Below are 25,617 nucleotides of genomic sequence, written 5' to 3'. Positions count from 1 at the left end.
TGAGGGTACATCCTTGCATTTCCTAAGTACAAATTACTGTATTTTAAAGTTACTTGAAATTCTTCTGCATGTGGTTAAGCAAGCTACTCAATACCTACCTAACGTCCATTTCTTCCCCTTTGCTTTCAATTGTTAGGAGCTGCCTCTTGAAGAATTAAATTGTGTTTCATAGTGATGTGCACCGTCTACATGCTTCTAAAGTTAAGCCTACAAAACAATCGCTCTCAAAGAGTTCGGGCTCCCATACTTGTCCCCTTTGTTAGTTCCCTCCATGGATAATGCTTTGCTCCAGTTCCTAAGGCTGTGGGACAAGTTACCCGAGACTAGTGAGTGGGCAACCATTTATGACCCTCCCTGACGTTGTGGGTCAGCAGTTCAGAGGCCAAACAGGATGAGTTGACTCTGCTTCCTCATGTGCGGGCCTCAGCTGGGAGAGTCCAAGGCTGGGTGTGGGGCGCCTGTAGCAGGGCTGCTGGCTCTCAGCCTTTCCCGGGGGACAGGCCATGGGCCTCTCCGCACAGCCTGCTAGCTGGTTTCCTGAGATAATGGACAAGAAGCCTGTGAAGGCCACGTGACCTCAGAAATGCACAGCATCCCTCTGCTGCCTTCTGCCTGGCAGGGACCAGCCAGCACAGGGGACGGGTGTCTCCAAATCTCAATGCAGTGAGCGAGCTCTGGAAGGGTCTCTGGGCTGGAAGGAATGCCATGGCCACTTTGGGAAAATGCGAAGTATCACATTTTAATGAGGTTTTGAGTTGCCCTTCCATTTTGAATGTTTAGAGACAGGAGAAGAAAGGGAAAAGCTGGATAACAGCCTCCATAGTGTGTTGGCTCTGGTCCGTGGTGGTGACAAGGAGAACAGAAGCCACAAGAAAGGACGTGGGGCCTAAGAACTGAGAATGAGAACTGATCTGTGATGCCAGCAGGAAGCCCATATTTCTCCATTTACCATGGGGAGTGGTAAAAGGGAACTGGCATCTTAAGATGCTTAACCATAGAGCTGGGAGGACTATGGGGTGAAGCTGGGCCCCTTGTTAACTCTGGTCTTGACTTCCTGTTGAGCTTTGTGGTAACTTCTGTGGGAGGGATGCAAACAAAGAGGGAGGCCGTGTTGGTCTTGCCTCTTGTTTCTGCGTGGGTGGCTGTTTGGGACACCATTAGTGAGTGTGCGTATACACACTCCTTGGGGGCTTTGTTGCGTTTTCTTTTCCTGAATAAACCGTTCTCTTGGTGGATTACCTGCAGAATTATTTTTTCAGTCAACAGGAATAAGGAAGCTTATTCCTGTTTGAAGGAGTTGAGATTTTTAAAAACTGATTTGTAAACGCTTCTACATGAGGGATAGTTATTATTCTGGGACTTACATTCAAAGCAAGTGCAGCAGCTCCTACATAACATGTAGGGACTCCGTCTGCCCATCTCACTCAGAGGGTCTCTCTAGGGAAAGGGTGGGGGTGGTGGAATGAGTACAGTGTGCCAGGCGCTCTCCTAGGCGCTCGTGGCCACACCTTGAAACCTCATGTGACCTTGTCGAAAGCGGTGGAGGCAGTGAAGACCGCTGTGGTGCACGTCGGGGGCTGGTTTTGGAGCCAGCGCTCTTTCCAGATATTTGGGCATTAGTTCTTTCTTTGTATTTACATCAGCTACTGTGTTTCCCCAAAAATAAGACCTAGCCGGACTATCAGCTCTAATGCATCTTTTAGAGCAAAAATTAATATAAGACCCGGTGTATATTATATATTACATTATATTATACCCGGTCTTAAAATAAGACCGGGTCTTATATTAACTTTTGCTCCAAAAAATGCTTTAGAGCTGATGGTCTGGCTAGGTCTTAATTTTGGGGGAACACAGTACCAAAAGCTATCAGTCAAGACTAAATATTTATAGAATATCTACTACATTAATGGCTAACGTAATATTCAACTGTTATCCATAATGCAGCGTGCTTCTCTAAAGAAAAGCAGCTCAGCTATGTAGTAAAACCTCAGAAATTTATATACTCTTTTAAGTATATAAAAGATAAACTCTTTTAAGATAATTTTTGAAAACCCTCCAAGGAAACAGTCATTTCTAATATCATGTAGTTTACATGAATGTGTGTGGGGGTATGCACATGGGTACACGTGTTCCAGTGAGCTTATTTTTTTCTTTTCCTGTTTTGGAGCCTTTTGCAATAAGAGTCAGAAACATTACAAATAATGACTTTTTAGGTAAAATTTTGGAGATGATTCTTTGGCCTTGAGGTCTAAAATTTGTCATCAAAGAAGAAAGGTAATACATTCCTTTATTTCACATTTCAGAATATCATGCTGTTTGATTTGATTTAGTCTTTCTGTTTCAAAACATTTCTTCCCTGTGGTTCCAACTATTAAAGTGATGTCTTCGAGAAAAATTATACTGTGAGAAACACTTGAGTGACTCTTTCTGTTCCTTTCCTGTCCCTGTTTGGTCAAAGCCGTAGCCATAGCTCGGAATAAACCAGCTTCGCCACACTGGTACCACGGTAGCCAGGCTGATGTGGGTAGGCCATGGTTTCGTACTAGAGGAAGAGGAAATTCAGAGGGCAAATGCCCAGAAGATGTCCTAACTTTCCCAGTATGAAAATAATTTAGACTGTAAAAGAGCTTTTAAGGGAAGATTCCTGAAAGCATAAGAAAGCTGTTTAGAGCTTGAGAATCCTGAATGGATGCAACAGAGACTGGGGACAAAGTCCTCTTGTCACACCTTAACACACGGGGTCTAACCAACCCCCCAAGGCCAGGCTCTGGCCAGAGGCAGCATCTCCAGATTTCCCACCGGGATCCCCTTGCTTTCCTTCCCTCCCAGGTGAGGGTTCGTTGATTCTGTAATAAGAGATAAAGCAGCACTGAGCTAATACCTGCCAGGCACAAAGGGCTCACACTAGGCCACAGCTGACATCTTTTAATCATCATGACACACTATTAGGGAGTATCGCTCTCCTGCTCTACAAATGAGGAGCCCAGGCCTTAGAGAAGCCAGTTAGCTTGGCAGGGTTAGCCAGCACATACGTCCTGTGCATCTGATATTCAGACAGTCCTGGGTGGCAGAGGACCCTGAGGAAGCCATATGATGTTTTACTCACGAGGTAGATAAAAATGGGCATTAACTAGTTTGGGAATGTGTGTGTGGGTAGGGGATGGCAGGAGTGGAGCATCTTAACGGAGCAATGGCTAAGGAATGGAAAAGGTCAGCGTTTGTGGAGTGGAGCCTCTGGGATGGGTGTGTGCTTCCTGTCCTATACCCAAAGACTGATTACAAGACCCTGAACCCTTTTCCGGGGGAATTGCCCTGATCAGACTATGTCTAATTTTAAAGCCACCCTTGGGCCTCAGCATGGAGAGTGAGGGTTGTCAGAGCTGCAGAAAACCCACAGGATCAGGCATTCTTTGCAGTAAGGTCACCAACAATCCCTGAGGGTAGAGTGTTTGAGGACCTGGAAGGAGTAATGTGGGCTGTAAAGCCCTGGGAAGCAAGTGGCAAAGGGGTGGGAGGGCCATCATTTGGGAGCAGGCCTCCCTCCCTCTTCACCCTTCCCTCCCTCCACCCCAGCGTGGAGGAATTGTGACACAGGTTAGTTAGTATTTTGCCAAGGAGAAAGGGGTAGGGGGGCATTCCTGGTGGAATAAACAAAAAGCAGCCATATCCTGAAACTCCAGGTTCTGGAATGTCTCCTTCACTCCAGGACAAAGATTTGAGAACATGCCTTAAGGTTAATAAATTATCTCAAATCCCTTTTGGCCAGACAAAGGAGCAGATCTGATAATAGAAATGGGTTGGTTCATTAATCCCTTCACGATGAGCAAACCGGACAAACCTAATAGATAAATTCCATTAGAAGTCTCCAGCCCCCTTCCCCAAGCAGGCAAGGGAAGGTATAAAAGGAAGAGCTTTTGCCTCAGTCACGGAGCACCCCCATTCGGGACCCCCTCCCGCTCGAGAGCTCTGACCCTTTGCTTTCAATAAACTGTCCGCTTTTTAAAACTCTTTGCCTCTCCTGGTCCGTGTTTCCATTCCTTGGTCTCTCGAGACCCCATCCGGCCCACACCCAGAAACTGCCGGCAGATCCCACATCATCTACATCAATTGCAACTCCCTGGTTCTTAGGCCCAAGGCCATTTGCTACTGGTTGGTGGCAGGTTTGCTCCACAGCCTTGCTTTCCCATTTGACTGTTCTCGAAGGCTGATGGGTGATAGGTCAGCTGGTAAAGGAACGCGCATGGTCAGACAAGTAAAGCAAGTTTTTATTGTAAGAGAGAAAAGTATATCGGGCTGAGCAAAGACCACTACAGCACCAGCTGCGTGTCTGAAGGAGACTTGCAGCCCTGAGGGAGGGAGGGAGGAGGGTTTTATAGGGGCTGTGCTGACAGGGTAGCATTGTTTGAACAGCAAATGCTGACTGCCTGCAAGCCAGTAGCTGTTTTGTGGCGTTTTCCGTTATCGCGAGTTTCTCAGTCTGCAGGTGCAGGCCAACAGACATTTTGTTGTTTCCTGGCACACATGGCTCTGCCTGTAAGTCAAGGTCTCTGAGACCTAACATTCAGAGACCTAACCATGGGGTGTTGGGGGGCGGGGTGAGAAGAGGGGAGCAGCCTCAGGTCGGACAGTCCGGCCCTTTTCTCCAGTCTCTGAAGTGCTGCCACAGTGGGGACCATGTGAACCCAGCCAGACAGAAGTAAGGGGGTTAGTGTAGGGGTGCCCTCCGTGGTCCTGGAAAGGGACAGACACGACCCTGATGGAGATCAAAGGCTGCTGCTCTAACAGGCCCCGCAGCAGGGCGGTCAGGGGGACAGGGGACACTCCGCCTGCCTGGACCGTGAGGGTCCGAGCTCCTTTAAGATACCAGCCTGGCCTAAGAAAGCAACGTTCTCCGCCGCAGCGCGGGGAGGAGGTGACGGGACACCGAGGACGTCAGAGAAGGGGTCTCTAAAATCTACCTCGCGGGTGCAGGACGGGAGGCAGGCAGGATCAGCTTGAAAAGAAAGCCTACTCAACGGGACAAAGGACAAAAAGGATAACCCGGGGCGGGGGCGCGTCCTCCGGGCTAGGGGCGTGTCCGGGGTCTCGGCGTCGGGGCGTCGGGGGCGTGTCCGCATGCGGGGGCGTGTCCGGGGTCTCGGCGTCCGGGCGTCGGGGGCGTGTCCGCATGCGGGGGCGTGTCTGGGGCTGGGCGCGCGGCGGCCGGCGTCGGGGGCGTGTCCGCATGCGGGGGCGTGTCTGGGGCTGGGCGCGCGGCGGCCGGCGTCGGGGGCGTGTCCGCATGCGGGGGCGTGTCTGGGGCTGGGCGCGCGGCGGCCGGCGTCGGGGGCGTGTCCGCATGCGGGGGCGTGTCTGGGGCTGGGCCCGCGGGGTGCGGCGCCCGGAGGCGGAAACTCTCGGAGCCCTTGGTGCCGGGGGGAGCGCGGTGCGCGTCTGGCGGGCTCCGGTGAGGCGGCGGGCCCGGCGGCGCTGGGGGCTCCGGGTGGTCTGCGGGCGAGGCCCGGGGCGCACTCGGGACGGCGGGCTCGGGGCGGGGCCCTGGCGGGCTGGAGCCGCCTGGTGGGCGGGTTGAAGGCGCCGCTGGCGCTCCTCGGGGCCCGCGCACAGACTGGCTTAGGGAACCATGTCCGTTTTCAGGGACAGCAGGGCCGGCGCTGGACAGCGTGCCTCGCGTGCTTGGGAAGCGTCTGTGCCCCGCCTGGTCGTTCTCACCGATCGCGGCGCCATGAAGCCTGCAGCCGCTGGCCACGTGCTCCTGTGCTGCCTGTGCCTGGCGTTCGCGTACCTGTGCTGCGCGCACCGGCTCTGGAGGAGGTGCGCCGCCTGGGGCGCCCCGGCTTCCTGCGCGGCCCGAGGGCCGGGCCGCGGGGGGTCCCGGCCTCCCCGGGGAAGGTGCCGCACGGGCGGACGCAGTGTCCCCGTGCTCTGAGGTCCTCCCTCCCTGCAGCGGTGGTTGGCACACCTTTAGTTTAGATTCCAGAGCAGTAATCTGACATGGTGATAGTTCCCTTTTTTGAGTTTCTTGAGCCAGCTTTCCTCCCCCTCCTCAGCGGTCCCTTTTCATTGTTTCCGTGGCAGCGGACGAATTCGGGTAAATGGGCAGTGTTGTGGAGGACCCTTCGCTTTGTACAGGAAACTGAAGTTTGAACACCAGCTGCGAAGTTTTTCCTTCTATTGTATTTGGTTAATGGTCGACCTAATAGAAGGGTTTCACACTCATATAGTAGGTGTGGGAAAAGGTGGCTTTTAACTTTTTAATGGACGTTTTAATTAAACCCTTGCTGTTTTATCGTGTACTTTGAAAGGTAACGTTGCATTTCAGTTTTCCCAGAAAGCCGCTGTCTGAAGAAGAGCTTCATCGGTTACTTTTTGCCCCTCGTGTTAGGAGTCTGTCACTGCAGGGGGGTGTGCTGTGCTGGCTGAGTGTGAGCTGCTGGTTCAGATGTAGGTGTGTGAGCTCGGGACTCTCTGGGTGGCAGTGTGCTCATCTGTAAAGTAGAAATAAAAACAGCATCTGCCCTTCAATCAGTTCCTGTACGTAGAACCCTGTAGAAACCCCGCCTGACCGAGAGTCATCAATCAATGGGACCTGCAGACCTAGGCTGGAATGTGTGGTACCCCCCCCACCCCGGCCCCATTCATGCACCTGATTGAACTGGACAAGCACCTGAGCAAGGCTTGTGGCACACACAGTTGATGCCCTGGACCTGGAGGGCTGCACACGTCCGCGAGCGGTTTCCCAAGTGCGAGCCGGCCCGAGTATCTGGGGATGGGCCTCGTCCTCTGCTCAGTGGGGCCTGTGCTTTTGGGGAGATGGTTCTCTGCCCCCACATGCATTTTGCTTGGGTTGCAGGTGGACGTTGTGTTACAGACGGACATTCTGAGTCTTGATAGTTGTATTGTCAATGGCACAATGATTGATGGTCGCGTCTCCTGGCCATGGCCTAACCTTCCAGCCTCAGTATTCACCTGTGTAAAACAAGGATTTTGCACCTGGGGGCGGTGAAAGCTTCTAACACTTCCCCCGCTCTAATTCTCATGCTGTGGTTCCTCTCTCTCGTATTGAGCGTTTGCATCAGTATTTCCTATTTAAAACCAAGTTTCAGGTGTTGTGAGTTCTGTACTTACTCAGCAGTGCTCACTTATTTACAAAAGCGAATGTGTAAGGACTTAGTTCTCTTTTACTTGTGATTCTTGCCTCAGATGTCCCCGAATGAAGCATCTGCTTGCGTACTCCGTACTCCGTTGCTGCTGCTTTCCATCTGTACTGTCAGTGCTTTCGCCTGCAGCCCTTTCTGCCTCCTTCTGGTGCTTCCTGCTGAGAGTTCCCAGTGTGACACAGCTCTGCTGTCCCCTATGGTGGAGTCCTAGCCAGGTCTAGACAGAGCCTGGGGTCTGAAGGAGCTCCTGGGGATCAGACGTCGCCTCTGCAGACCAGGGAAGCTTCACACCGAGTGGGTGCTGTCTGGAGCTCCGCAGGCTAATGCAGGTCCTGTTTGCTGCCAAATGGACGACCAAACAGTCCTGTGTTTGGGGCCTGTGGGTTTCACCAGTGCCGCTAAGGCACTTGGCGGCTTGTTCCCTCACTGCAGGTCTCTGCTGCCCGCAGGACCTCCTGGCTGCCATTCTAAATAAACGCCAGCCCCCCGTCTCGTCCCCTGCCATGTCCGTTGCTTCCTCAGGTACAGTGTTCACCACTTCTCACTGTCAGACACCAGGAATGTGCTTTACGCCCTCACAGGCCCGTGCGCCTCAGGAGACAGGACTCGCCCTGCGCTCAGGGTGTTGCACGCCTCCCATCGTAGTGTCTGGCCTGTGCAGGCACTCAGTGTTTCTTGAATGAATGATGGCGTGAATAGTTGGATGGATGGATGGATGAGTTTTTCTGTTACTTTAAAAAAGTTCTTGAAAAATGAGTTTCTCATCTTTTAACAGTGGTGACCAAGAGTGGCAGAAACTGATTATGGTCCATCACTGGCCTGCAACAGTGTGCAAGGTGAGTGTGTCAGCCTCCACTAAACGCTTGGATCGGGGAACCCGTAAAGAGCTGGTTTATGTGATGTTTTCTCCCTGAGTTCCTCTGGCTGACAGTCTTGCGGCCTGCCCTTGTCCTGCCAGGGGTGGGGGTAGCGAGCTGCTCCCACACAGCGGGGCCTTCCCTCAGGACACTTTCTCCAGGAGGGCCTGTGTTAGACTCCTGGGGACCGTGACACAGCACCACAAACTGGTGACTCAGAATGTCAAAGATGTCCCGCGTCTCTGGAGACCAAGTCTGAAGCTAAGAGGATGACAGGGTCAGCACTTCTGGAAGGCCTTTTCCTCGCTCTTGCTGTTGCGGGGCTGGTAGACATGTCACTCCAGTCTCTGCTCCGTCTTCCCATGCTGCTGTCCATTTTGTGTCTCTGCTACTCTAAGAAGCCCAGAGATTGGATTTGGGGCCGCCCCAATCCAGTCTGACCTCACCTTACCTTGATGACATTTGACCCTATTTCCAAATAAGGTCACATTCACAGATATTGAGGGTCAGGACTTCAGCAGAACTTCTGGGGGACACACTCGACCCCCCACAGGCACCTACTTGCCTTCTCCCTGTGTTATTGCGAGTCTTATTCAATGTCTCCCAAGAGAGGATGGGAGCTGACGCAGTTCCCTGCCTCCTTGGCTCTGCTTTCCCCTGTGGGTTGGTCTGTCTGTGTCTGTCTCATCCTGTGCCCTTTTAGAGTGTCACCACTGAGGCTCTCGTGGAGCAGTCAGCTGGAGGGAGCCCTGTGTCAGTGGAGGTGCTGCCTGAGATGGAGGGGGCCCTGTGTCAGTGGAGGGGCTGCCTGAGATGGAGGGGACCCTGTGTCAGTGGAGGGGCTGCCTAAGATGGAGGGGGCCCTGTGTCAGTGGAGGGGCTGCCTGAGATGGAGGGGACCCTGTGTCAGTGGAGGGGCTGCCTAAGATGGAGGGGGCCCTGTGTCAGTGGAGGGGCTGCCTGAGATGGAGGGGACCCTGTGTCAGTGGAGGGGCTGGCTGAGATGGAGGGGACCCTGTGTCAGTGGAGGGGCTGCCTGAGATGGAGGGGACCCTGTGTCAGTGGAGGGGCTGCCTGAGATGGAGGGGGCCCTGTGTCAGTGGAGGGGCTGCCTGAGATGGAGGGGGCCCTGTGTCAGTGGAGGGGCTGCCTGAGATGGAGGGGACCCTGTGTCAGTGGAGGGGCTGCCTAAGATGGAGGGGGCCCTGTGTCAGTGGAGGGGCTGCCTGAGATGGAGGGGACCCTGTGTCAGTGGAGGGGCTGCCTAAGATGGAGGGGGCCCTGTGTCAGTGGAGGGGCTGCCTGAGATGGAGGGGACCCTGTGTCAGTGGAGGGGCTGCCTGAGATGGAGGGGACCCTGTGTCAGTGGAGGGGCTGCCTGAGATGGAGGGGACCCTGTGTCAGTGGAGGGGCTGCCTGAGATGGAGGGGACCCTGTGTCAGTGGAGGGGCTGCCTGAGATGGAGGGGACCCTGTGTCAGTGGAGGGGCTGCCTGAGATGGAGGGGACCCTGTGTCAGTGGAGGGGCTGCCTAAGATGGAGGGAGCCCTGTGTCAGTGTAGGGGCTGCCTGAGATGGAGGGGGCCCTGTGTCAGTGGAGGGGCTGCCTGAGATGGAGGGGACCCTGTGTCAGTGGAGGGGCTGCCTGAGATGGAGGGGACCCTGTGTCAGTGGAGGGGCTGCCTGAGATGGAGGGGACCCTGTGTCAGTGGAGGGGCTGCCTGAGATGGAGGGGACCCTGTGTCAGTGGAGGGGCTGCCTGAGATGGAGGGGACCCTGTGTCAGTGGAGGGGCTGCCTGAGATGGAGGGGACCCTGTGTCAGTGGAGGGGCTGCCTGAGATGGAGGGGACCCTGTGTCAGTGGAGGGGCTGCCTGAGATGGAGGGGACCCTGTGTCAGTGGAGGGGCTGCCTGAGATGGAGGGGACCCTGTGTCAGTGGAGGGGCTGCCTGAGATGGAGGGGACCCTGTGTCAGTGGAGGGGCTGCCTGAGATGGAGGGGACCCTGTGTCAGTGGAGGGGCTGCCTGAGATGGAGGGGACCCTGTGTCAGTGGTGGGGCTGCCTGAGATGGAGGGGACCCTGTGTCAGTGGAGGGGCTGCCTGAGATGGAGGGGGCCCTGTGTCAGTGGAGGGGCTGCCTGAGATGGGGGGGGCCCTGTGTCAGTGGAGGGGCTGCCTGAGATGGAGGGGACCCTGTGTCAGTGGAGGGGTGCTGCCTGAGATGGAGGGGACCCTGTGTCAGTGGAGGGGCTGCCTGAGATGGAGGGGACCCTGTGTCAGTGGAGGGGCTGCCTGAGATGGAGGGGACCCTGTGTCAGTGGAGGGGCTGCCTGAGATGGAGGGGACCCTGTGTCAGTGGAGGGGCTGCCTGAGATGGAGGGGACCCTGTGTCAGTGGAGGGGCTGCCTGAGATGGAGGGGGCCCTGTGTCAGTGGAGGGGCTGCCTGAGATGGAGGGGACCCTGTGTCAGTGGAGGTGCTGCCTGAGATGGAGGGGACCCTGTGTCAGTGGAGGGGTGCTGCCTGAGATGGAGGGGACCCTGTGTCAGTGGAGGGACTGCCTGAGATGGAGGGGACCCTGTGTCAGTGTAGGGGCTGCCTGAGATGGAGGGGACCCTGTGTCAGTGGAGGGGCTGCCTGAGATGGAGGGGGCCCTGTGTCAGTGGAGGGGCTGCCTGAGATGGAGGGGGCCCTGTGTCAGTGGAGGGGCTGCCTGAGATGGAGGGGGCCCTGTGTCAGTGGAGGGGCTGCCTGAGATGGAGGGGACCCTGTGTCAGTGGAGGGGCTGCCTGAGATGGAGGGGGCCCTGTGTCAGTGGAGGGGCTGCCTGAGATGGAGGGGGCCCTGTGTCAGTGGAGGGGCTGCCTGAGATGGAGGGGGCCCTGGCTCAGTGGAGGGGCTGCCTGAGATGGAGGGGACCCTGGCTCACTGGAGGGGCTGCCTGAGATGGAGGGGACCCTGTGTCAGTGGAGGGGCTGCCTGAGATGGAGGGGGCCCTGGCTCAGTGGAGGGGCTCTGCCTCAGCCTGCTCCCTACAGGCTCTGCCCCTGCTCACCTGACTTTTGGGCAGTTTGTAAAGCTGGTATGCATTCCAGTTCGCATGTGTTTCATCATATTGCTGGGCTATCTCTAATTTTACTGACAGTGTTTCTGATATTTTCACTCAAGAAATCAGAAGAGGTCTTTTAATTTCTATGAGCTGGAAGCAGCCTGTAATTGCTGGGTAGTTTTGACTTGTCAGCCGTTTGGAGCACTCAGAATGGTTGTCCTCCAGCGTTCCGTAACCATGGCATTCTTTCCCACTCCTCACTGATTTATTTTCCTGTTCACAAGTGAAAATGAAATTTCACTTGTTAGTCTCACCAAATTATACTCTCGATGTGGAAACTCATTTCTAAAATGTGCACTGACTGTGTGAGGCCATTCTGCTCTCGTTCTCTCTGCAACTTCCTGTCCCCTTCTCCCTCCGCCGCTGTCCCTGCTCTGGGACAGAGTGGCCCTGGACGAGGCGAGTGCAGTTGTCTGTCCCAGTGTTCAGTTTTGTTGGAAACCTGGCCCCCGGGCAGTTAGGAACTGCTGCAGCCCCTGCTTCGTGCAGGCAGGACCTATGCCCGGGAGCTCCTGTCTTGGGTATTGCTGGAGGTTCTGTCCTTCTGGGTGTGGGACACGGTATCTTTAGGTGGGTGAGGCATTTATGTGACACAATGTGGGTGTGCCTGTGTGCTGATGCAAATATGCAGGGAAGTGCCTTCTTGCCTGAGGCTTTAGAAATGAGATTAAAAAATGAATTACTAGTGCAGTGCCATTGTTAGGGAATTAATTTCAATCCGGAGTCCATGGCAGAGGTTCTGTTAGTCGGACAAGGTCAAGGTGTCCCCTGGGCACCGGGCGTCTGGGCGCCTTTCCCCATGAGTGATGTGAGCACCGCAGGTTCTGGGACAGCTGTGTTGTGCTCAGCACCACACCTCGGGCACCTGCCAGGAGCAGGTGAATACTTGCTGCCCGTGAAAGAGAGCGACCCTTGGCCCCAGTCACCCCGTAAAGGCACCTCCAAGACCCTGGACGAAGAGCCGGCAGAAGACCCACGCTGGGCCCTGGGTCCTGGCTTTGCCCCTCACCAGCCGGGCACTGTGGGAAATGACCTGTCTGCTTCTGCCTGTGGTTTCTTAGGGATGAAACGGGCGACATCTGGGACCTGTGGCTCTGGTCCCGCGCTTTGTCACCTGCTCTTCTGCCTTGTTACTCTGTAGCCTCCTGACATCAGATATTTCAGTCACCCACCAGACCTCATGTCCAGAGCACCCATGGAAAGAAGCTGCCTCCCCTCACACAGCGATAGCAGAGGAAGGGGGCCAGAATGTGGCATGCCGCCTCGCGTGCTGCTCACCACCGACGTCTGCTTTTTATCTGTGCAGTCACCACGGGGATTTGAAAGTGAAAATCTGTTTCTTAATGATTGTTTATTTGGGGAAAACTCCATTGTAGCTGAACAATTTGGAGGTCCCTAAAAAGTGTTAGACTGAGATTTTTATCTCTGTTATTAAGTACATTCTCCTAATCTCACCTTGGCATTTTTATGGCTCCAAATTTTCAATGCTTTATATGTCACTGATGTATTTGAACTTGCTGCCTGAACAAACTTGAGTCTATTACTTTACCATCAGTCTTCTCAAACGTTTATTTATGGTTATATGATAAGATTATTCCTGGGCAAGTATGAGTGAGCATCAGATATACTTAATTTCTGAGCACGTACAAAAAGAGCTAACATAGGTTTTTAATTCTGTTATTTAGGTTGAACAATGTCCCCTCATTACAAATAGAACACCTGGCCCTGTGTGGTTTCCCCATGAACGTACCGCCAGATGAGTTTACTGTAAACGCGGAATTTATTTTGTGTTGGTCCTGTACTGTATGTCACTGATGCACGTCAAAAGAAAATTAGGTTGCTAGGTGAATTTAAATAAGCCACGACCCAACTGTTTTCTTTGTGTCTTTGCTCCCTAGGAAGTTGAAAATGACTGCAGAAATCCCCCGGATTACTGGACGATACACGGGTTATGGTAAAGCACTCAACGTGCTGGGAACTGGAGACTGGAGCTCGAGTCTGGGCTCACGTTTATCCCTGTGATTCTGTTAGGACTTGGTTTTAATATTATTTTAGTGGACCCTGTAGTTCATTCATTAGACTAGATCCTCATTTAAAAATATCTTTAGTCTTTTGAAAATAACGCTAATTCTGTTCTCTTTTGATAGAACAGTAACAGTCTAGTTTAATATGCATGTAAGGATTCTGGGTCTATTTTAGCATCACCAAATTTTAATTTCCTCATGTTACTCTTTTGGAGCAATCTGTAAATGTGTGTATATAGGTTTTTTCTACTGTCGTGCACACTTCGCAGACGCCCAGTTATTTTTCTGGTTTTGCCTGCATTCTCTTTACTGTTTCGTTACTTGCACTTGTCTTCGTGGCGTTAGTGTGCACAGTAGCTTGTCCCATCAAAGGGATCGTCCTATCCCACTGCTGGGGTAAGAGGAGGCCTGTCCAGCCTTTGCTGACACACGTGTGTCCCGCGGAAACGGGGAGCAGGAGGCAGATTAAACTGGGGCCTGGGGACCCGGCCTGGAGTCCCACCTTCTCCCAGGCTTGTCGGTGACCTGGACACTTAGGTCTCTGGGACCCTAATTTTCTGATGCTTCTGCTGCCTCACCTGTGAGCAGGGATGACAGTGCAGTGACGCTCCCCTCCCTCTGGGTCACGCTGGTTTTAGGTCAGGGCCAGCTGTTGACGGTAGACACACAATAGGGGTCTAGGGAGTAGAGTTGGTGACCTCGTGGACTAAGCGCATCTCAAGACTGAGAGTTGACACATGCGGAATTGACACGTGAGGACAGAGTTACGTGTGAGGCAACGTGCTTGATGGTGTAAAAAGATCACCCTGGGCCGTCCTCTGCCGTTACCAGGCACTGGGCCCATTGATCACCTTGTCCCCTTAATCGTGCCGCCATCTAGTGAGGCGGAAACACGGCTGTTGTGATGCTGTGTTTGTGGAGCGGGATTTGCGGAGGGCAGTTGCTTGGACCCAGCTGCAAACCCTAACGGCTCCGGTGTTTATCAGTCTTCCGATGTGTTTGCATTGTTTTCTCATGTCATTTGGAACCCACCCCAACCTAGGACTAATCTCTCTCTCTCTGTCCTTTTCATTTTAATTTTCAGGCCCGATAAAGCAGAAGAATGTAATCGATCCTGGCACTTTCATTTAGAAGAGATTAAGGTAGTAACCTTTAATTAGATCACTGCTGCAGGGCACTGCACGAGGTCCTGTCTTAGTGCCCTCTAAGTCGAGTTGCAAAATGAGGGGATCGTGAATGTGCTCACCAGGATTGAACTCCTGGTACTTTAGTACACATGAGTATCTAAACTGTCCCCACAAATTACACAAGAACTAACCTCTGTCCGGGGCCCAAACCGTGGGGAGTGACCCACTGGGAAGTGCAAGCGGCCATCAGCACCGGGGGGGGGGGGCCTCTCGCCTGCCAGCTCCACAGTCCCCCATCTTGTCACTCCTGGTCAGGGACTTCCAGACGGCTGGGCTTGGGAAACAGGCACGCGGTGCCCATGGCTGGCCTTTCTGGCTGTGGGTGGGGTAGGTTTCAGGAGGCACGGGGATGAGGGGCAGTGATGGGCCAGCCTTACCAGTCAGTCCAAGGGCTTGTGTTACCAGGTAACTCACAGGACGGAATGAAGAGAGGTGTTAGCGGAAGTGCTCCTTGGAGAGACGCCTGCCTCACGTGCACGCGCACTCACACACACACGTGTGCCAACAAGCCTTGTGTGTAACCAGTCATCTGTCAGGGTAACTGGTACCTGAACTTAGAGGGCAGCGTCCCCGAGATCACTGGGGCCTCCCTGACGATGCCAGCAGAGTCAGGATTTGCTAGAATGATGTGTCCTTCCCAGGAATGTGCAGCCCCCAGAAGGACAAAGTAATTAGTTCTAAAGCCTTCTCAGGCTCTGGGCCAAAAGGCATGATTTTCTACCTTGTCCTTCCGTGGCCTGGGCCAGGTGGCCCGAGAGGCTGGGCCAGCTATAGAAATCAGTGCGCCCCAAAGCCTGGTGACATCTGCCTCCTCAGACACTCTTCCCAGTCTCACTGCACCTCCCCGAATACCTTAGGGATGCTTCTGGGTAAATTGTGTGATCTTATAAGTGGAATTAGAACTGAATTTATTCAGTAACTGTGCTGAGTGTCTGCTGTTGGCCAGGTGCTGTGCTAGGGCTGGAGACGCACGGTGAGCAGAAGCAGACGGGGCGTCTGGTCCACCTGCTCACAGTCGGGGGACGGGCAGTAATGACGTCACTGCACACACACAATTACAGCCTGGGTGTCTGGAGAGAAAAGTGGCCAGAGCTTAGGACGGTGGGACTGAGCGCGGCTCCTCTGAGGAAGTGATGCGCGAGCTATAATCCGACTCAGCTAGGTGAAGGCGAGGAAGGCTGCGGAAGCAGCATGTGCAAAGGCCCTGGGTCAGAAAGTACGGAGCTTTTGGGAAAGTGGGAGGAATCGTTTCTCTGACCTAAGTCCCAGTGGGAAGTCTCGAAGCATTGCAGCCGGAGGACAAATAGTCCAGGGGGTCTTGCTGGTGCTGCCTGCCTGTCGTGTTAGTGCTGAGAGTCGGTGCGGGGAGTGAAGACTTGACTACATGGAGGCCGCTTGTGCCAAGGAGAGGGGAGAGGAGGTCCTAGAAGGAGACGCTTGGGCTCACTGACTGGCCTGGAGAGGCCGCGTCAGGCAGGACTGTGCTTATGAGCTTGTGCAGTGGGCGTCAGTCTCCTTCCCAGGCACAGGGGACACTGGTAAGGGACTGGGCTTTGGCAGAGGTTTGATTGACGAGTTGTGCTCGAAGTGCCCAGGAAATGTCAGCTCAGGTGGGTTGAGTGTGTCCCCAGAGAGGTCTGGGCTGGCCATGAACTTAATCAGCACAGAGACGCCAAATTCACACTGTGGGTATGAATGGATGGGGCAGGAAGGCACGAGCAAGCCTCCAGGAGCCTGGTGTCTGAAAAGCAGGAGAGACGAGTGGGAAGTGGGGGAGCAGGAGCAGCCGGGAGAAGGAGGTTCGGAACCTGAGGGCGTTAACAGGCTTGTGAAAGGCACTGAAATGCCCTTTGTCAAAGCAGGGAGGTGACCGTGACCTAGGCTTTGTTCAGGTAGTGTTGCTTTACTTGTAGCAGAGTGTCCCAGTGAGCATTTGTCCCAAGCCAAAGTGGCCTAGTTCGGGCAATGTATTGCCCAGTCACCGTACTTCGTCCCCGCAGGGCTCGTGGGGGCCGAAGCCACATCGTGGAGGTGGGAATGCACACAGCGACGCAGACAGCTTCCCGAGAAATGTTCAGCCCCCGGAGGCTGAGGCTGAGGCTACGGCTGCCTGGGCGGGCAGGGAGCCGGGGCTGAATCTGCTCAGCACTGAGGGGTTGATGGCAGGGCCCCCACACTGCGCGTGGTGACAAATCTGAGAAACTCATCCTGTTGGTTTGTGCACCTTTTTAACAGAACCTTCTCTTTTGGTGTAGCGGGTGTTGGAAAGTGAAAAGTACACTGGAACACCGTTCACTTTAGGTTAGCGCACAGTGTAGGGGCGCAGACTGCCCAGCCCCAAGGGAGGAGAGCTGTGTTTCGTGTTGTTTGTTTCTTGTTTGTTTCAGTTGGCCGGTGGTTTTAGAAATCTTGAGGAAAATTAAGTGGCTGACATTAGTGTGGCACATTGTTACAACTGATGAACCAGTGTTGATACTTTATGGTTAACTCAAGTTTGTAGACTACATTGGGATCCCTCTTTGTGTCGTACATTGTGTGGGTTTTGGACAAATGTACAATGACCTGTGCCCACCATTACGGTGTCACACATAGTTTCACTGCCCTGAAACCTGTGCTCTGTCTGTTCGTCCCTGCGTCCCCCTGTCCACCTCCTGGCGATCGTGGATCCCTTTACAGTCTCCACAGTTTTATCTTTTCCAGAACGTCTTATAGCTGGAACCCGCGGTGTATAGCCTTTTCAGACTGGCTTCTCTCACTTTGTTTTCATGACTTGATAGCTTCTTTCTTTTTAGAGCTGAATAATATTCCTTTGTCTGGGTGGACCACAGTTTGTTATCCATTCACCTATGAGCTTGTATTTTCAAATGCACTTTTTTCATTACTCAAATTTCTCTTTAGATATGTAACACTGGGGCAAAAGAAGCATAGAATCATTTTACTCACCTGAGCACTGTTAGTGAACAGAGCTCAGTTCTTTTAGTGTATCAGTTTCTCAAGTTTGCCTTCTAGGTTTCTGGGTGTTAGATCTTACATACATTCTTTTTTTTATATGCATAGGATCTTTTGCAAGATATGAAGATATACTGGCCTGATGTGATCCACTCATCTGCTAATCGCAGCTCCTTCTGGTGAGTCTGACAGCCCTCATGAGCTCATTCCTGAGATTAAATCTATTAGTAAAATGAGCCGAATTTAAAAATGCTATGTACACAACCCTCAGCAGCATAGGGTTTGGTCTGTTGTTTTGGTTTGTCAGAAAAACAACCCGAGTTGAGCCATGCCCAGCTTGGGGAGGCAGCCCTGCAGTGCGAGGTGGCCCTGGGCCTCAGCGGTCAGTCCCTAGGCCTAGTTGCCTGTCATCCCTGAGGTGGCCAGGTGACAGCGGGAGGGTGATCCCAGCATCTGCTCCTGGGCCCTGCCTGGGCGGGGTTGGGGCTCTGAGAGGGCCACACGACAGTCACTTCTGATTGGTAACTGACAACTCTGTTACCTGAAAAGTGTCCAGTTCCAAATGATGTGTGATTAAATATTTTGAATTATATTAATCTTGATACTTTAATATATTTTTTTCCCTAATGTCTGTTGAGTTAAACCTGCTCCAAAAATAGTAATAGTTGACATCGAATATTTATTATGCGCTAGGAAGTGTTTTTGCTTGTGCAGAGTGTAAAAATGGGGGCTTCCTCTCATCACCCCTCCAACACCCCAGGGAAAGGCTCCAGGACGATGGTTCCTGTATGGCAGAAACTAAGACACCGACAATTCAGGTTACATTTTCAGTTATTGGAAAGACTCTCCCATTCCTGCTCCACAGAATAGAGGAAGTCATCAGATAACTGGTTCTAGAAACTGTTCTAGGTGAAGAGCATTGGTTAATCACCATGTGTGGTCTTCCTCGCGGCTTGCCTGGGTCTGACGGGCTGACCCCCAGCCACTGCAGGCATTGAGAAGAGCTCCCTGGCCGGGCTTAGTGAATGGGAGCGTGTGCTGGTGCTGTCCTGGTGGTTTGCGTCCGAGCGCTTCGTGAAAGCGCGCCTGGATGTCACTTAGGACACCTCATGGGTTAGCCGCTGATAAAGCCGCCGGAAACCTGATGCCGTTTCATGTTGCGTGCTCACAGTGGCTACCGCCTGCATTGACGGGCTGGTGGCCGTTCTGAAGTGGCTGTAATTACCCTCAGTCCTGACTGGAAGGATTGTGTGGCCGCAACACGGGATGGCCTTGAACGTGGGGTCAGAACGGCACTGAAGTGCGAGCCCTGGGACTGCCGGGCCAAGTGGCCCTCAGTAAGGCAGCCAGCTACTCCTCCGAGCCTCAGTTTCCCCATTTCTAAACCAGCAGTGATATTTTTGCATTAGAGAGTTGTGAAAATGAAGATTGTGAAAACATTTTGTAAAACTTTGATCTGCAATAAATGTAGGGGATTATTACCGGTAACAACATTTTTCTTGGATACAAATGGCTGTGTGTTTGCAGACATTGGTTTGGCTGTGGTTACACTGCCGTACAGGCTGTCCTAGTGAGCAGAGGCTGAAATGGGGACTAGGCCTCGGGCATTTCTTGGCTTTCTTGCCCGCTGCTTAGAAGTGCCGTGTGCCTCACCCTTGCCGTGGAAGGCCCTGGGCAGAGCACCAGCTCTGGCAGGAGAATGCGTGTGTCGGTGGTGCGGGCGCCGTGGCGTTTGCTCTGCTCTCAGCCTTGCTTGTGGTTAATGGTAGGAGGCGATGGAGCTGGTCGGCCGTGCAGACCTGGGCGGACGGTGAAGCTTAAATCACAGCCTTGTTCTAAGAGGAGAAGAAGCTTAATTCACGGCCTGTTACAAACAAGGACTTTTAGTTTTCCTACTTCGTGAAAGAAGTGAAATGTCCCTGGCATGTGAATACCCTGTACTAGGAGAGAACCTGTGAACCTTTTATTAGTTCCATTACTTTTCAACTAGACTGTTTTAAACATTCCCACAGGAAGCATGAGTGGCAGAAGCACGGGACCTGTGCGGCCCAGCTGGACGCTCTCAATTCACAAAAGAAATACTTCGGGAAAGGTCTGGATCTGTACAAGGGACTCGCCCTAAACAGGTAGGTGATGCTCAGCTGCTGCTCCATGCAGGTGCGTCACCTCTGCACCTGACACGCTCAGGTGTGACGGTCCCCATCATGGGGATGACAGCAGAGCCCTGCCTCGAGTGCTGGGGACCCTAGTGAACGGCCAGTGGGATCTGTCTAATATTCGCGTGTCCTGCCAGGCCTTCCCAAGTCACTCTGGGTGATGGCCGTGTAGGGTGGACGCAGGGTGGACACGGACACTTGGGCTACCTCTCCGGGCACGGATGTCTGTCCGGGGCGCGTCTTCTGCCATGACTTCCGACAACAGTATACCTTAACATATCGGCTTCTCAGGACTGAGCAGTACCCTTTGGGTCTTTGCTGTATGGTCCTCGAACAAGCAAGGAGAGGTGGTGGCTGAGGGTCCTTGAAGCCTCAGAACGTAGCCAGACCTGCGCAGTCCTGCCATTGCCTGCCCCTCGTCTCAGCCCTGGAGACGGGCAGGTCACCGCCCAGGAGCTGCCAAACTTGTAAAAACCACCACCAAGCTGTCCTGTTGAGGGCCAGCCCAGCCCATTCGTCAGGCCTGGCCCGTCACCGAGCAGCGTTTCTGGTGTTGTGACTTCTTACTCTCCCTTGTGTAAGTGGTCATAATAAACCGTTGACTAGTTCTCAGAACCGGAACAGAAGACGTGCGTTGGTTAGACCAAGCTAGAGCACTGTGGAGAATCTTTGCTGATCGGCTGTGAATGAAATCTGCTGGAGATGGCTGAGCCTCCGCCCCGCAGCGTCTGGAGGCGTCCCCAAGGCCGTCGCTGTCCCACACATACTGTCGCATTTGCTGTGACGCCTGGGATGGGACAGCAGGACTGCCCCTCACATACGGTTTACAGGCCAGCTCACCGAGCTCCTGCGGGACTCCGCTGTGCCCTGACCCACCAGCTGGACCTTTGGTTTGGTTGCCCTCTTCCTCTTCAGGCCTCTTTCCATGCTGTGGGATAATAGCTGGGGCTCCCCAGACTCTGCAGTCCCTTCCAGCTTTTCCGTCTGCAGCACTGAGTACATGGACTCGGGACGTGGCGGGGACAGCAGCGTATCCCAGTCCTGTGTAGTGTGGTTATGTGATTATCTAGGTTTTTGTCCGGGAAGCCGTGTTTTCTCGCAGGAACGTTCCCTTGCCCGAGAATGTAGGTGACGTCAGCTTCCTAGGTCCTTACAGAACTAATGACAGTGTCCAGTGCCGGGGGCAGCGGAGAGGACAGGGAGGGAGAAGCAGGACTGAGGGAGTCCACTGTGAGCCGAGATGTCCAGGCACAGACCGTGTCCTGTGTGAGTTCCAGCTGCCTGCAGCCCCGGGCGAGGAGAAGAGGTTGACACTGCTGCAAGATTTAAATATCTCGACTCTTCACTAAGTACTTCTGTTCACACCTTTGGATCTCGGCAGCTTTACATGTGGACACACGTGTGCACAGTGGCACGTCCCATGCTCACAAGCAAGCTAGCATGGCCCAACCGTGGGTGGGGGAGACACGGTGTGTGCCGAGGGACGAGCGTGACTGGGGAGCTCCTGTTTGTCAAAAACTAAGTAGGACAATTACAGAGAAATCATATTCCTTTCCAGTTTCTCCAAGGAAAATCTAAAATCTTAGCACTCCCAAAATTAACATTACGTGCAACCTCAAAATCCCTTGTATTTTTTCTCTCTATTATAAACCATTGCTACAGACTTTTTTCTCAGAGGCAAGGCTGTCACGTTATCATAAAGCAGGAGTTTTTATTCACTTTAGAATGTGAAGGTAGCCAACCCGACAAAATGCAAACTATCCGGGACGTTGTCGGATGACCCACGGGGTGGGCCTGGGGTGAATGCCCGACCAGCTTGAGCTCCGCGGGAAAACACTGCGCTGTTTGGGGCGAGAGGCCGCCTCCCCAAACATTTCTCCCTTATTTCCTCAACCTGTCAGGAGGGTTCTAAATAGTGCAGCCCAGGGCATGTCAGGTACAAGCCACATGGGCACTTTTTACTTTTCTAGTAGCCTCATGTAAAAGAGCAAAAACAAACAGGTTAAATTTATATTTTGTTTAATACAACATATCTAAAACATTATCACTGCAACTTGTAGTAAGTATAAAAATTTGAGAAATCTTGCCTCTTGGGGCACAAAGTCTTTGAAATCTGAAGTTTATCCCACGCTGACAACACAAGGTCAGGCAGTGGGCAAGTCTGTTTAGGGGCTTCAAGGACCCTCACCCACCCCACCACTGCCCCCACTGCTGCAGGCGTACCACAGCCCAGACCTGGAGACCAGCTGTCCTGAGAAGCTGTCGTGTTAGCGGTATACGGTTGTCGGAAGTCATGGCTGAGGACGCGTCCTGGGCAGGCTTGTTTTCCCAGGCCGCCGTCACTCACTGCCCAAGGACGTCCGCATTCAGAGAGGCAGCCCGTGTGCCCACGTCGGCCCTGTGGTTGTCACTCGAGGGGCGATATGGGGCTGGAGTAGTTGTCTGGAATTTGGAAGCTAAGAATTCTATTAATATACCTCCATAATGTAGTAAGGTAAGCACTTGGTACTTCGGTAGGACTCGCCAGAGCAGGTTGAAGCTGCTTTAGGGAACGCCTCCAGGCTGCAGGTGTTAAACGCATTTAAAGACTTGGCCAAATGCCTTCTCAGGATGAGCCTAGAATCCAAATTGGTTGCATACTCTGGGAGGTGTCCAGTGGGTGGCAGTGCACACCCCGACTTCAGCTGGTGGTGGCTGCCTGGACACCACACGAGAGAGAATCCAGGGCCTGGAGAGAGCCTGCTCAGTGGGGCCTGGGGTGCGGGAGCCCTTATTTACTGTCCTTGTTAAGAGATTTACTGCCCAAAGGCCTGGAAGGAAGCACTCACCTTTAGGAGCGTCTTAATTTTTACTGTGAAATGTGATGTTTGAAAGGAACAGTGAAGGACACGTAGCTTCATTCTACAGCTCCTGTTTTTTCCTTTTAGCATGCTGCAGAAACTGGGGATAATCCCTTCTGGCAATTACTATCAGGTGAGTCTTGCTTTCAGCTTCTTGTCAAATGCCTCTTGTAACCAGGAGCACCTGGCAACACAACTGTCACTTCAGCCTGTGAGCTAGCTGCATGTGGGTGTTACAGGGACCCAAACAAGCTCCCTTACTACATGACTGTTACGTTTCTAAATAGGTTTTGTTTCAATTTTGTTTTCCTGTGCCCAGTGGGTATGGACTGGAGACTACTAAAGCAGTGATTTTGAAGCACAGAGGTGTGTTTCAGGTTCAGACAGGGCAGGTGGAATAAGTTTGGAAAGCATTCGGTTTTCTATTTTTGAGGAAGAAACATGCAATTTGTTTTTGTTTTTATGATGAAACTATGATTTTTGTTTTTAGGATAAAACTATAGAAACTTAAGCATGACCAGATCTTACTGGCTGGTAAGCATACACAAAAGGTAGCTGTTTTCAGCTCGGGGCAGCCTGTTTTCTAAGCAGTGTCGCATTGGCCACGCCTGCCCTTTTCCGATCTGTCGTCTGTGGTACCTGCCAGAGGAGCCGTGCGGCAGAGACACTGCGTGACCTGCAGAGCCTGACATACTCTCTAGCCCTTTACTGGAGAAGCTTGTTGACTCGCTTTAGAGAAACATATCAGATTCTTGGAGATAGTTTCTATATTTATCACAGGTGTGGATGGAAAAGTTTAGTCTCTGAGAGTAACCCTGTGGTTCTGGCATCGTGGCCCGAGATGGAAGCATCTGAGGGGTCTTGACGGTGTTGAAATCTATGCCCTTTTGTCCTGCCCTGTGGTGTCTGCCTCCGCTGGCAGCCCATTTCCCTCCCTGCGGGGAGCGTAGAGGCGGGGGCGGTGGTGACCTTGGGGACAGCATCGGCTGCCCTGTGACCCCCCTTCCAGGAAGCCCTGCGGGTGTGTGTGTGATCCCTTCGGCTCTCATCAGGACACGTTCAAGTAGATAAGGGGAATGTGTGTTACGCTGTTGCCCGGACTTGACGTGCAGAGAACAATTTCAATGATAATAAAAGCGACAATGACAGCAAGTGTTCTTGAGCTTCTCTGTGCTGGAAGCAGTCAGGTATCAGAGCTAGCGCGATGCCTAACCGAGACAGGTCGGTGCTGGCCTGTGAGAGCTGGTGTGATTTACCATCAGCAGATTGTCTGCTTTGCAGCTGGCACGCGGGCTCTGGGTGTAGACAGAAGAGTGGATAGAGGAGAACAGAAAGTGAGTGATGGTGGGTGGGTGGAGGCCACATCCTGTTCCTGGGGGGGGTGGGGCTCGTTTTCAGCATCTGTCCTGTCTGAATACACAGCTCTTCGATTTTCTCTGTTGAAGTTTCATTTCTAATGTACTTTCTTGAATTTCAGATTGCGGATATCAAAGATGCCCTAGCTGGCTTATATGGAGTCATACCTAAGATCCAGTGTCTTCTGCCAAAGCAGGTGCGATGTGCTGTTTTGTCCTCTCTGTCTTTACTGAGAACACAAGTCCCCCTTTCCTGGCGGCTGTGTTCTCTGTGGAGTTCCTGGGGTGGAGTTGCATGTGTGTGCACGTGTGTGCAGTTGCACTTGGGTAAGCCCTGAGCATGTGCTGTGTGTGCACATGTGTATTTGCATATAGGCATGTGCTGTGTGTTCATGTGTGTGCATACGTCTGCCTTTGTACAGGGGCCTGCACTGGGCTTGTGCTGTGTGTGCACGTGTGTGCACGTGTGTGCATACATCTGCATTTGCACAGGGACATGCTCTGGGTGTGCTGTGTGTACACGTGTGTGCATTTGTACAGGCACGTACACGGGGCGCGTGCTGTGCGTGCATATGTGTGCATTTGCACTGGGGCATGTGCGGGACGTGTGCTGTGTGTGTTGAAATAGCAGGCTGTCCTTTGCCACCATGCTAGGACAGGGTTTGCTCTCTCCTGACTTCCCCTCCCATGAAGGCATCTTTCTGGAAGGGCCAGTGGAGTGGGAAGTGGGGTGCTGCTGTAGTCAACATTTCGGGGGTGGAGATGTTCACGTTGTCAGTCTTAGTGACATCAGCTGGGGTTACCTGTCCAACTACACATGAGCTGTGGTTTGCTCTGTCAGCTGATGGAGACTCAGTTCTTTCAGCGGCAGGATGCTCTCCACCTGTGTGTCTGCGGGAGCCTGTGCTCCCTGGGATCGCGACCGACGCCTGTGCCACGTGTGTGGTTGTGTCTGCACTGCCTCCCTGGCTGTGCAGATTTCTGAGGTGAAAGTGTTTCACAGACGGCCGTCAGGCTGGTGCAAGAGCCTCTGGGTGCGGACCTGGCGTCACAGCGGGCGCTTTGGGCCCCTTGCCCAGCTCAGCATTAAGGAAGGAGCTTGTTCCTGGAGCCCAGACCCCAGGTCGCAGCTGCCTATTGTTCGGGTTCAGAGTCGTGATGGTCGTACAGCTGTGACCGTAATCCCAGCTCTGAATCCTAACATGTCTTCCATTGCCCATCTTTAGGGTGAGGAGGTACAGACCATCGGGCAGATCGAGCTGTGCTTCACCAAGGACCTGCAGCTGCGAAACTGTACGGAGCCTGGGAAGCCTGGGAAGCCTGTGGCCGTCGGGCAGGGAGCACAGCCGGCAGGGGCAGCCATGAACCTGCAGGTCTGTGAGGACGGCCCCGTCTTTTACCCCCCGCCCCAGGAGACCAACCGCTGATGTCCACATTTTGGAAATACTCTGTTTTGAACAGCAAGAGAAATTCGCAAAGCATTGCTTTTCAAAGGGCAACTCCAATGTGAAATCACGGTCTTACAACTTCCTATAATGTCAGCCTGTTTTGTTGTTTTGCTTTTCACTTCCAGTCTGTGAGTTGATTTTTGTAGAACATGGAATAAAGCTTAGGTTTTCTTTTTTTTTTCCTTTATTAATCTCTGTGGCATCTTTGGAAGACAGGGCAGGCACCTGGGTGTTTGGGCAGATGGCACGGACCCAGGACAACTCTCGCCAGTTTCCTCAGGAAGCTGCCTTCTTGGCCTGGAGGTGGGGGCGGTGGGGGCATCTTGGGACCTGCTCTCAAGCTGGAGGGTGTCTCTGCCTCCTGCCTCAGGGTTGACAGTTCTCATTGTTCCACGAAGCCAGGGGTGACAAAACATGGTCACCTGCGAACGAGCGTCTCCCTCTGTGGCCTGGTGTGGGCACAGCCGTGCTCTCTGATGGCGTTGGTCCTCCAAGTGAGGTGCTCTGAGGATGGCTCAGGAGTCTCCTCTCGC

The 25,617-nt window shown here is 53.1% G+C and overlaps 1 protein-coding gene across 1 annotated transcript; it reads left to right on the top strand.

The window, feature by feature from the left end:
• Positions 1–5,316: 5,316 nt before the first annotated feature.
• RNASET2 (ribonuclease T2) lies at positions 5,317–25,260 on the top strand. Its single transcript, XM_033100474.1, has 10 exons — positions 5,317–5,446; positions 5,638–5,814; positions 7,936–7,996; positions 13,024–13,079; positions 14,234–14,291; positions 17,394–17,464; positions 19,298–19,411; positions 22,369–22,414; positions 23,759–23,833; positions 24,863–25,260. The coding sequence occupies exons 2-10, from the start codon at positions 5,726–5,728 to the stop codon at positions 25,061–25,063; spliced, it is 771 nt and encodes a 256-aa protein (XP_032956365.1). The 5' UTR covers positions 5,317–5,446; positions 5,638–5,725; the 3' UTR covers positions 25,064–25,260.
• Positions 25,261–25,617: the final 357 nt, after the last annotated feature.

The sequence above is a fragment of the Rhinolophus ferrumequinum genome, assembly GCF_004115265.2.
Source record: "Rhinolophus ferrumequinum isolate MPI-CBG mRhiFer1 chromosome 3 unlocalized genomic scaffold, mRhiFer1_v1.p scaffold_36_arrow_ctg1_4, whole genome shotgun sequence".
Taxonomy (NCBI): domain Eukaryota; kingdom Metazoa; phylum Chordata; class Mammalia; order Chiroptera; family Rhinolophidae; genus Rhinolophus; species Rhinolophus ferrumequinum.
This window is presented reverse-complemented; position numbering and strand designations above follow the sequence as displayed.